Below are 12,731 nucleotides of genomic sequence, written 5' to 3' on the forward strand. Positions count from 1 at the left end.
ATTAGAATAAGGAAAGTGTCTACGCCATTGTTACAGGTTTTTACATACATTTAAACCCTGTACAGAGCCACAGGCAGGTGGTGGAACCCTGCGGAGCAGTGCTGTGTCTCCGCTCTCTGCTCTCCCAGGTCTGTACCAGACGCAGCACCAGTCATTACCAAAGCTCCAGCAGAACCTCAATTTTCTTTAACTGTTTTTACATTATTTCAGCTCTATGTTTCATCTTTTTCAGTTATATCTTTCATGAAGATTCAGCACTGATGAAAAACTCACCAGGTACAGTGAAACTACATTCAAATTAGATGATGCTCCATCCCGACCACGATATGCATCAGTCTGGAGATTTGAGATGAATTTGCTGATATATCCCCCTCTTGTAAAACAACGTTGGACAGAAGTTCTTTGTGGGTTTCCTGTTGACATGGGAGGCCTTTCGGCCCATTGAGTCTTCAGATCAGTCCCTTCAATCACATTTCCTTAAGTCCCTAAGATGCAGAAGTAGCCCATTCAGCCCATCGAGTCTGCTTTATCATTCTATCATGGGCTGATCCATTCTCCCACTCAGCCCCATCCCCTGGCCTTCTCCCCATAACCTGACTATTCAGATACCTATCAATCTCTGCCTTAAATACACCCATCGACCTGGCCTCCACAGCTGCCCATGGTAGAAAATTCCACAAGTTCACCACTCTGGCTGAAGAAATTCCTCTTTGTTCCTGCATATTTCCCTGCACTCCCAACTGCACCCACGACCCCTCACCCCAATTCATCTGCAAACAACCTACATCAGGGGTCACTCCAGGAGCCTCCCCTCAGCTCCCGACGCTCCAGAGAAAATAACCCAAGTTTGTCTGACCTCTGGTAGAATGGTGGAATTTACTACAACTAGTAAACATGATTGAACTTACTCAAATAGAAGGGATCAAGTGTTGGAGAAACTTGGGATGAAAGGAGGACAGGTTTCTAGGACCCGGTGGACAGTTCGCGGGGACTTTAAAGGCAGTGGCTGTAGTTCCCCCATTCTTTGACCCTTTATCCCAGTGGTTCTCTCTCTTTCCACTCACATCCCACTAAGTAATCCCTATGCCAGAGGTGCTCTGTGATTAGTAAGGGATTGCTTAAGGTGGGATGTGGATGGAAAGAAAAAGTTTGAAAACCACTGTTTTAATCGTCCCTAATTGACTCGTTATGTGCACCGTTTCAGAACTCCCAAGGAAATGGACCAATGACGATTTTTTCTTAAACAAAATATTTCAGTTACAATTGGGTAAAGAGCAGTGATTCTCAACCTTCCCTTCCCACTCACATCCCACCTTAAGCAATCCCTTACTAATCACAGAGCAACAATGGCCTAGGGATTACTTAAGGTGGGACGCGAATGGGAAGAAAAAGGTTGAGAACCACTGGTTTATCCCAACTCACCGAACTCTGGACAGGTACCAGAAGATTGGAAAACAGCCAGTATGACTCCCTTGTTCAAAAATGGAGAAAGAAAGAAAGCGGGAAACTGTCAACCAGTTAGTTTAATTGGAGGATTTAATGACCAAGAAGGATATAACCAATCATTTATAAAGGATGAATAAAATGAAAAATATAATTCTTTGAGAATGTAATAGGGAGGGTTGATAGAGGGGTACCAGGAGATGTGATGTATTTAACTATAGAATATTACGGCATAGAAACAGGCCCTTCAGCCCTTCTAGTCCATGCTGAACCATTTTTTCGGTCTAGTCCCACTGACTTGCACCCAGTCCATAGCCCTCCATCCCTCTCCCATCCATGCACCTGTCCAAATTCCTCTTAAATGTTAAAATTGACGTCACATTCACCACTTCAGCTGGCAGCTTGTTCCATACTCCTACCATTTCTGTGTGAAAACGATTCCACCCCCCATAGTTGCCCCTAAGTTTTTCACCTTTAACCCGTAACCCATGAACTCTGATTTGTATCTCACCTGCCCTCAGTGGGAAAGGCTTATTTCTCTTTACTCTGTCTGTCCCCCTCATCATTTTGTATGACTCTATCAAATCTTCCCTTATTCTTCAACGCTCCAGGGAATAAAGTCCTAACCTGTCAGACTTTAGAGCCCTGGAGGGTATGGGAGAAGGGTTAAGGGTTGCAGCCAGGGTGACATCAGGTGCACCGCTCTCCACTTGGAACGGGCGGATTCATCTACCACGAGTGTCACAGCCTTGGCAATGTCCTCTTTTATGCGACAGAAGGCTATCCGGGCCTCTCGCAATAGGGGGAAAGATGTGGATTTGACGAGGGTGGTGTAATAGGAGAAGGCACCTTTTCAGGCTATGGGGAGGGGGAGTTCTAGCAGTGGGTGCACGCAGTGGGGGTCAGGGCCAATGGCTCTATTCTGCACAACACAGCCAAGGATCGCCAGGTGGGTAGTGCGGAAAACACATTTGTCCCTGTGGTAGGTGAGGTTTAGGCGTTTGGTGGTCGTGAGCAATTTCTGGAAGTTGGCGCCGTGATCTTGCAGGTCATGGCCACAGCTCATGATATTATCCAGGTAGGGGAAGGTGGCTCGCAGGTCATTTCGGTTCACCATCCAGTCCATCTCCCACTGGACGACGGAGACTCCATTGGTAACGCCAAGGGGGGACACTGAGGAAATGATAGAGGCGGCTGTCTGCCTCAAAAGTACTGGCGGTCCTCCGGATGGATGGGGAGCTGGTGCTAGGCCGATTTTAGGTCCATCGTGGAGAACACACGATATTGGATGATTTAATTGACCCATATCCGCTGGGCGAGGGATGGGGTATGTGCCCAGCTGTGTATAGCGGTTGATGGTCTGGCTGTAATCAATCACCATTTGGTATTTTTCCCCACTTTTAACCACCACTTCCTGGGCTCTCCACAGTCTGGTACCAGCCTTGATGATTCCCGCCCTCTCCCCCCCACCATTCAAGAGGCACTGCACCTCAGCTTTAATAAACGCTCTGTCCCCTTCACTGTATCGCCTGCTTTTTGTGGCGACTGGTTTACAGTTGGGGGTGAAGTTCACGAACAATGGTAGGGGATTGATGCGGAGGGTGGAGAGGCTGCGTGTCAGCTTGGCCAATGGGGGGAGGGAGAAAGGGGTCAGTCGGAGGGTAGCACAGCCAGCTTATGAACTGTGGGTTGCGGACCGTGGTGTGATGGGGTGGGGGGGGGGGTGCAGGGTACCATCATACCACATTATAACACGTTTGAGATGGCACTGAAAGTCCAACCCTAGCAGCACTGGTCCACAGACAACGAGCTTAACGTCTCTGCAGGTCGTGCCCCGCACGGTCAGCATCACTGCAGATCTCAGCTAAGTGGGATTTTGAGGCCAGGGAGACTTTATACTTTCTGGCCTTGCTTTAAGGGAGTAACGCTGCCCCGTGTTGGGGTGGATCAAACTCTCCATGTTCCTGCTATCGAAAAGGTATCTTGTCACCTGATCGTTGACAGAGATGCCCATCATTGATCAGGAGAGCATGTGTGGACTGTTTTGATCCAGTACAACCGATGCCAGCATCGATTCATGGTCTGGCCCATACTAACTCATAGTCTGGGAGCATAATGGTGGCACCCATGTCACAGCGTGGTGGTTCCTGGAAGATGGCAGTGTCCAAGATGGCAGCCTCCATGTCGCAGCGTGGTCAACCCCAGAAGATTGTGGTGTTCAGGATGGTGTGCCCCATATCGCAGTGTGGTCATCTCCAGAAGATGGCGATGTCCAAGATGGCGGCCCCCATGTCACACATGCGGCGGCACTGGAGCTAGAAGGTGGCTGTGATCAACATACCTTTGGATGGGGCCCCTTCTTCCTGCACTTTGAACGCATCGCACCTTTTGCCAGGTAGCGTTTATGGGGGCGCTTTGGCTAGCCACAGAAGCAGCACTTTGTGTGCTCATGGGAGATCATGGCTGCGGTGGATTCTCTAGCAGGATGTGGTAGCGGACAGCTGGTTTGCAGTCCCACATTCCAAGATGGCGGCACCCCTGTGGACCACAAGGCCGTCGCACCATTGGCCAAGTAAGCCTCCATGTTACGGAGGGTGATATCACGAGGTCGATTTCCCCCTGTCCAACAGAGTAAGTCCAACTTACTCTGCTCAAGTAGCCTCTGTCGCACCTAGTCCGATCTGACACCCGTGACATCGGTGCCCCGGATCATGTCCTCTGTGACCGACACCGGCTGAAAGCTGAACGCATGTGCGAGTTGTCACAGAGCCCGGAAGAACTCGTCACTCGATACTCCAGGTTGCTGCCTGTGAGTAGCCCAGTGTGTGTCTGGCATATACCTCATTGACTTTCTCCCTGTACTGGTATTTCTGTGTGTCCACTGTCTCCTCATAAGTTGAGGCATCCCTGATCATCGGGAACACTCAATGCCCAACCCGGGAGTAGAGTAGGTGCAGCTTGTTTGCCTCCGTGGCCACAACCCTGGTGCAGAAAGACCTCAAAGCAGCATGGCCAGAGTTCAAAGCAGTCTGAAACCTGCCGACTATGGGCTTCAAAAGTCGTTCCATCGGGTGATTTGATTGACCCATATCCATTGAGAGAGGGATGGGGGTACGTGCCCAGCTGTGTATAGCGGTTGATGGTCTGGCTGGGGTAAAGATTATTGTAAATAAAACTGATGCATTATCGATAACTCAAAAGACAGGCTTTTATTTACAATAAACTTGAAGTGTATCCCAGGCTTTGGGGAAGAGTTATGGTATTGAAGTCTTTATTCAGGGTCAAGTGGGTGAGTCACGGGTACAATCACAGCCAGGAGCGGAGCCAGATAAATGACGAGAGAACACAGTTGCCCACGGTGGGAGAGAGCAGGACAAGAGGGCACAACTTAAGGGTTGAAGGGCGTCCGCTTAGAACAAATATGCGGAGGAATTTCTTCAGCCAGAGGGTGGTGAACAGAGGCTGTGGAGGCCAGGTCGTTGGGCGTATTTAAGGCAGAGATTTAGATTTCCAAAAGGCATTTGACAAGATGCCAGATAAGGTACTAAGACCTGGAGGTGTTAGAATGGGTTGAAAATGGGCTCTCATGGAAACAGAGATTTGGGATGAATGCATTCTTTTTTGACCAGCTGTAACTATGTAATTTCTCCCGGCAGCGCACAATCTGTACACTTACCAGCCCACAGAGTTGGCTCAGAATCTATACAGTAAATCGGCACCTCCATCAGTTACTACTCCTGAGAAGGAGCAGGTAATGTCTTCTCTGAGGGCACCAAGGGTCACCTGGGGTTAAAGGTGGGAGTGCGTCCACCAGCTTAGGCAGGGGTGGACTCCTGCCTCTGGGTACTTCCACATGGTCCGCACAGCTACCAGCGTCAAATCCGGCTTCTCGTTATCTTTGTTGCCATCTAATAGGTGTTTCCCACAGCAGAAGAGGGGTGAAGCTTAATCCCCACTCCCTCGACATTTCAGGATGGTTGGGAATTCTGTTCTGGATGATGTCGGCATGTGAGGGAGTGAGGAAAGACCCTCTCGTGCTTGTTTGGGGTCCTTGGACGTCATGAATCATGAGGTGTCTGCCTATCACAGCACCCATATGGACTGATGCTGTCCAATGAGATGCTGGAGGCCCTCAGCACGTTGGGCTGCAGCAAAGGATTTAAAGGGGAACTATGGTCGGTGCCGTCAACTTGGCCCAAAACCCTAATTGTTGCAAGACTTAAAACACCACCACCTCTTTGAGCAGGCCATTTAAAGCCTATACGGAGATATTGACATTAGGACTGGGTGGTAGGACCCTGCAGAGCATCGCTGCGTCTCCAATCCCCGGACTCCTATCTCCGCACCAGCGGCAGAGCTACCATTTTCTTTTCTTATCAAGCATTATTGAATCATAAGGTGAACGGTCACAGTCTTTTTCTCAGGGTGGGGGAGTCTAAAACAAGAGGACAGAGGTCTACAGTGAAGTGGGGGGGGGGGAAGATTAAAGAGGACCTGAGGGGCACCTTTCTTCACACAGGGAGGTGAGCATGTGGAACAAGCTGCCACAGGAACCGGGGTCAACTGGAATGTCTTGGAGACATTTGAACAGGTACACAGGCAGGACAGGTACAGAGGGACGTGCCAAGCACAGGCACCAATTCAGGTTGGTGACTGGATGGGAAAGGAAGACAGGGGCTAAAGGGTCTGTTTCCCTGCTGTATCACATTTAAACCAACAAAGCCCACCTATGACAGCACCTCCTTCCCAGGGCATCACTGCTCAATACAAGAGAACATGGCTTTAAGGTCATGGGTGGGAGGTTCAGGGGGATATTAGAGGAAGGGTTTTTTTTTTACCCAGAGAGTGGTTGGTGCATGGAGCGCATGACCTGGGTCAGTGGTGGAGGCAGGTACATTGGGGAAATTCAAGAGACGACTGGACAAGCATATGGAGGAATTTAAAATGGAGGGTGATGTGGGAGGCAGGGGCTAGGTGTCAGAACAACATTGTGGGCTGAAGGGCCTGTACTGTTCTCTTTCTCTCTCTCTCTCTCTCACTCCCCTTTTCCCACCCCTGGGTGGTGAGGATCCTTGATGATTGTTGCTGCTCTCCGTCACCACCGTTCCCCGTAGATGTTGTCAATGGGGTAGAAGTTTGCCTGTGATGTCTTGGGCTGTTTCCATGACCTTTTTCAGGGCTTTACCTTGTGGGGTATTGGTGTCCCCGTAGCAGACCAGATACAGCCGGTCAGCACATCTGGACTGTGATGTTCTAACATGCTTCACCCCTGCTGTACCTGTATTCCGACCTTTAACGGCCGAAGGAAGAATGTGTAGCCAAGCCACAGAGCTCCCAAACATTGCCCACACCGGGTGCTGCGTGGTAAACCTCGGCTATGCTTGCTCCTTAGATGTCCCTGCTGTCTCAGCGCGTAGCTGAATTGTCTTCTCTTGTGGAGGATGAGCTGAAGAAGGCTGAGTGCAAAATCCAGGACAGTGATTTTTGGAAACCTGTGGATCCAGTGCTGATACAAGAAAGGCTGGACTACATCCAGGGAATGATGGAAGTGGCAGAATTTAATATCTCACAGACAGAGCTTCAGAAGCAGTCCGGCCATTGGGAAAACAGGTCAGTTGAGCCCTGGGCCGCTCCTCTATAAACCACGAGAGGTTCCCAGTCACATCCTGCAACGAGACTGGCCCTCAAATCTCCAAGGCGTAGACGGTTATGGTCAGGTGGTGGCAAATGGGATTAATTTACTCAAACAGCATCGAAACAGGCCCTTCTGTCCCACACACCTGTGCTTCCCAATCACATCCAATTGACCATATGTTTTGAAGAGTGGGAGGCTGGTACAATAAAGATATTCAAAATACTCTTAGACAGGCACATGGATGTAAGAAAAATAGAGGCTTATGTGTGTGAGGGAGGGAAGGGTCAGATCAGTGGTTCACAACCTGTTTTTTTACATTCACATACCATCTTAAACAATTCCGAATTAACTAGAGAGCATCTTCACCTAGGGCATAGTGTTACGTGCCCAGAGGACCCCAAAACCCAGCAGTAATAGATATTCACCAAGACAAATGGTTATTTAAACAAAAGTTGCTTTTAATTATCTTTAAACATGAAAACAGAATCACACTTTAACTTATCATTATTGACTTAACTAACCTAGCTTAACCCCCTTCTAATTCTAAGCACACGTGTATGTAATGTGTGTGTAAGTTCAGAAAAGTTCTTTGGTTCACAGTCCAATCTCATTTCTCATTCCTCCAAGTTCACTGGTTGCAGACAATTCTTCTACTGTGCGTAGAATTTAACATTGATGAATCTTCACCAACTTTGGTGTTTGAAAGGTAAATGGTTATCGCTCAGGACGGTTTTCAGAGAGAGATTTTGTTGGACACCCACAACTGATTCCTTTTAATCAGCCACTTCGGTGTCTTGCCGAAGAAACTTGCCCCATTGGGGTTCTCCAGATGATAACCTCTTTCTTTCAGGTCTCCACTGAGTTCCTTTTTGTTTCCCTTATTTCAAGTGAAACATTAGACAGTCAGTCCTCTCCTCTTGCATGAACCATAAGGGCTTTGACCAGGCTTAAATAAGCATCACAACCTGTCTTCAAAATGGGGTTTCCACAAGCTTGCCAGCTTGCCCTGTTCCAGTCCCAGCTGTTGTTACTGAACTGTAGAACTGCATAACTGAATCTCCCCCCACCTCTCTCTCTCTCTCTCTCTCTCTCTCTCTTTCTCTCTCTCTCTCTCTCTCTCTCTCTCTCTCTCTCTCTCTCACAGAGAAAAAAACCTGTCTTATTCTCTCTGCTTGCAAAACCACATGACTGTCCTAGAACAGCAAGTTCCACTATGGAGAATCTGCAGCTCCGAAAAGTTCTTTCATCTGTTGCCTTTTTGTAAACAATAATCCATTAGTGAAGTCTCTTGGGCACACTCCAAAGCTTTTGCAAAAGCTTTGCGGCCCCGACATGTCTAGCATGAGCTGAGCTCCAGTATTTTAAATAAGATCTGCTTTAAAGTGTTTGTATGTGACCTAAAAACCCTGCCCCAATTTATCTCCCAAAAACAAATCTATAATCTAGGATGCTCTGTGGTTGTCATAAGATGCCATAGGTGCTCTGTAGTTAGAAAGGGATTACTTAAGGTGATATGTGAGTGGGAAAAAAATGATTGCATACCACTGGGTTAGATGTTTGTGGAGTAGGTTTACACAATCTTGTGGGCTGAAGGTTCTGTTCTGTAATGGAATGTTCTAGATTCTTCAACAACCAGTATGGTTAGCACAACACTGTTACCACGTCACCTATCTGTAAGGAGTTGGTCGGTTCTCCTCGTGTCTGTGCGTGTTTTCCCTGGGGGCTCTGGTTTCCTCCCACTGTTCAAAACATGCTGGGAGTTGGAGGTTAATTTAAAGTTTTTGTTATTAGTCCGACACCATCCGTCCACATTTTCACCGGCGGGATCCAGGCACCACAAAGGGGAGGTCAGTGATTTGTCCCTGTTTCCCAGCACCCCAGACCTGTCAGTAGCATATTCCACCCCCCACCCCCCACCCACCAAGTTCATTCATCATCGGTGCCCCAGGCTATGTTGAGAAACTTTGTTCTGTGGGAGATTCAGCTTGTCAGCCCATACACAGGACAGGAATAACCCAAACCAGAGTTATACAGAGAGATCAGTTAGAATGGGGCAAGAGCAACGTTATCTAACGGGATTGACGTTCGTTCAGGGGTCTGACACCAGCAGGAAAGAAATCTGCTCGTGTTTTTTCACTCTCTTCCTTCTGGGAAGACACTTGGCCAGGATGGGAGGAATCCTTTCATGTGTTGGCTGCTCTTCTGAGCCAGGGGAGATGCAGTCAATGGCTTGTGTTATGGTCTGAGAGCTGCCTTCTAAATATATATATAAAGATTTTGGAATAATTTTATTGATTGCAGTTCATCAGTCTCACAGCCTGCAGGAAGGAGCTATTTCCCAGCCTGGCCGTCCTGATGTTGATGCTCCTCTACCTCCTTCCTGATGGTGGTGGGTCAAAGATACTGAGCACTGGATGGAAAGGGTCCTGAATAATTCTTTGAGCTCTATTTAAGCAACACTCCTGGTGAATGTTGTCAACAGAAGAAAGGGAGATCCCAGTGATCTTCTCAGCCATTTTGATGATCCTCTGTATTGACAGAACATAGATCATTACAGCACAGTTCAGGCCCTTCAGCCCTCGATGATGTGCTAATCCATATATACCTTCCTAAAAAAAAGTACTACCCCATAACCCTCAATTTTCCTTTCATCCATGTGTCTGTCTAAGAGTCTCTTAAATGCCCCTAGTGTTCAGCCTCCACCACCACCCCTTGGCAAGGCATTCCAGGCCCCCACAACTCTCTGTGTAAAAAACTTAAACTGATGTCCCCCCTAAAATTCCCTCCCTTCACTTTGTACACATCTCCTCTGGTGTTTGCTGATCCTGCCCTTGGAAGCAGGTGTTGGCTGTCCACCCGATCTATGCCTCTCATAATCACGTCTCCTCTCATCTTTCTGCACTCCAAAGTGAAAAGTCCCAGCTCTGCTAACCTTGCCTCAAAAGACTGGTTTCCCAATCCAGACAACGTCCTGGTCAATCTCCTCTGCACCCTCTCCACAACTTCTATAATGAGGGGACCAGAACTGAACACACAGAATTCTAAGTGTGGCCTTATCAGAGATTTGTAGAGTTGCAACATGACCTCTCTACTCCTGAATTCAATCCCTCTGTTAATGAAGCCCAGCATCCCATAGGCCTTCTTAACTATCCTATAAACCTGTTTGGTGACCTTGAGGGATGTATGGATTCGGATCCCAAGGTCCCTCTGTTCATCCACTTTCTTAACCAACCGACCATTAACCCTGTATTCATCCTTCTGGTTTGTCCTTCCAAAATGCATCACCTCACACTTATCTGGATTGAAATCTATCTGCCACATTTTTACCCAACCCTGCATCCTGCTTATATTATCCTGTAACCTTTAAAACCTTCAGTTCCGTCCACAACTCCTCCAACCTTAGTTTCATCCACAAACTTACTGATCCATCCTTCTGTGTCTTCATCCAGGACATCTATAAAAATAACGAAGAGCAGGGGTCCCAGAACAGATCCCTGCGGCCCCTCCACTAGTCACCGACCTCCAGGCAGAATATTTCCATTCCACTACTACTCTCTGCTTTCTTCCTACAAGTCAATTTTTTTATCCACACTGATTCTCATCACTTTCTGGATAAGTCCCTCATGGGGAACCTTGTCAAATGCCTTGCTAAAATCCATGTCGACCACACCTACCACCCTACCCTCATCATTTCTTTTGCTACCTCCTCAAAATCTCAATTAGACTCATGAGGCACGACCTTTCCTTCACAAAGCCCTGCTTGAGTAGACTGGACTTTTTCAAATGCTCATAGATCCTATCCTTAAGAACCCTCTCCATTACTTTACACACCCTTGATGTAAGACTCACCAGTCTATAATTCCCAGGATTCACCCTATTACCTTTTATAACGAGGTGACTACATTTGCATGCTCCAATCCTCTGGCACCTCCCCTGTGGCCAAAGATGATTCAAAGATCATAGCTACTGCCCCAGTTATCTCTTAACTCCCTTTGTGCGCTGGTCATGAAACGTGTGTGCACCCTTCCCACAGCAGCCTGGGGTACATCGTGTCCGGCCCCAGGGATTTATCAATCTTGATGATTTTAAGAAGATCTAAAACTTCCTCTTCCTTAATCTCCACAATGTCCAGCCCACAGGCCTGTTCAATTTTGACCTCACCGTGATCAAGGTCCTTTTCTCTTGTGAATACTGAAGTAAATTTTTCATTTAGGACCTCCCCATCCTCTTCCACTTCCAGGTACATGTTGCCTCCTTTATCCTTTAGCGGCCCCACCTTCATTCTCATCATCCTTCTGTTCTTCATGTACGCATAGAACACCCTGGGATTCTCCTTAATCCTACACATCAAGACCTTCTGATGCCCCGTTTGAGCTCTCCTGTCCTTTCTCAAGCACTTTCCTGGCGACCATATACTTCTCAGGAGCCCTTCCTGTTTCCTGCTTCCGATATTTAATGTATGTTTCCTTCTTCCTCTTGCCTGACAGACATTAATTAGTTAAGGCAAAAACTGAGAGGTTCTTGATTAACCAGGGCATCAAAGGTTATAGGGAGAAGACCGGGCAGTGGAGCTAAATGGGAGATTGCATCAGCTCATGATTGAATGCGGGGCAGACTCAATGGGCTGAATGGCCTACTTCTGCTCTTATATCTTATGGACTTCCAGTCCAATGCTGTGTAGTTACCATCCCCCATAATGATGCAGCCAGACAGGGCACTCACTCCTGTGCTTCTGTAGAACATGGTCAAGATGGGGGTCAGTCACCTTGCCCTCAACCTTCGGAAGAAGTGTTGATGTTGCTGCACCTTCCCTTCCCCTCACTGTGTAGATGATGCTGGGACCCCTTCTTTTAACACTGATCCCACAGCCACTTGTGTCCCTGGGAAACCATTCTGAGCACCAAGCCAGTGATTCAGGGGAATGGGTGGGGGGGGGGGGGGGAAGGAAATTCCTTCCCTGCCCAACATCACTGAACTAAATTAGTCTTTTCACCTAATCCAGACGTGACACGGTCACCACAACAGATTCTGCTTCCTAGTCCCAACTTCCTCATGAGCAGGAGGAAATTTGCCATGACCCCAAAGTCTTTGCAGCAGTAAAAGTATCTGGTCCAGACGCCTCACAGCGTGGGATGGGATCTGCTCTGCCCAAGTCTGCAAAAAACACAGCTCAGAGCATCACACCTCCCCTCCTACACACACACCCTCCTCTCCATCACCCCCCCTGCAGACACCCCCCTCCCCTCCATTGACTCTATCAAACACCCCCTCCCCTACAGACTCCTCCTCCCCTCCATCACCCCCTACACACACCCCCTCCCCTCCATCGACTCCATCACATACCTCCTCCCCTCCATCTCCCCTACACATACCCCTTCCCCTCCCCTCCATCTACCCTACACGCATCCCCTCCCCTCCATCGACTCCATCACACACCACCTCCCTTCCATCTCCCACTACACACATCCCCTCCCCTCCATCACCCACCTATAGACACCCCCTCCCCTCCATCACCCACCTATAGACACCCCCTCCCCTCCATCACCCCCTACATACACCCCCTCCCCTCCATCGACTCCATCACACACCTCCCCTCCATTTCCCATTACACACATCCCCTCCCCTCCATCACCCCCTACACATATCCCCTCCC

The 12,731-nt window shown here is 48.4% G+C and overlaps 1 protein-coding gene across 4 annotated transcripts in view; it reads left to right on the forward strand.

The window, feature by feature from the left end:
• Positions 1-12,731, forward strand: part of LOC138753152 (uncharacterized) — a 68,789-nt gene that overhangs the window by 23,048 nt on the left and 33,010 nt on the right. For all 4 annotated transcript variants that reach the window (XM_069915736.1, XM_069915738.1, XM_069915737.1 and 1 more), the window contains 3 exons: positions 233-276; positions 5,100-5,194; positions 6,836-7,053. In XM_069915736.1, the coding sequence (XP_069771837.1) occupies positions 233-276; positions 5,100-5,194; positions 6,836-7,053 (357 nt within the window). The remainder of the gene's footprint in view (positions 1-232; positions 277-5,099; positions 5,195-6,835; positions 7,054-12,731) is intronic.

Source organism: Narcine bancroftii, chromosome 2, assembly GCF_036971445.1.
Source record: "Narcine bancroftii isolate sNarBan1 chromosome 2, sNarBan1.hap1, whole genome shotgun sequence".
In the NCBI taxonomy this organism is placed as follows: domain Eukaryota; kingdom Metazoa; phylum Chordata; class Chondrichthyes; order Torpediniformes; family Narcinidae; genus Narcine; species Narcine bancroftii.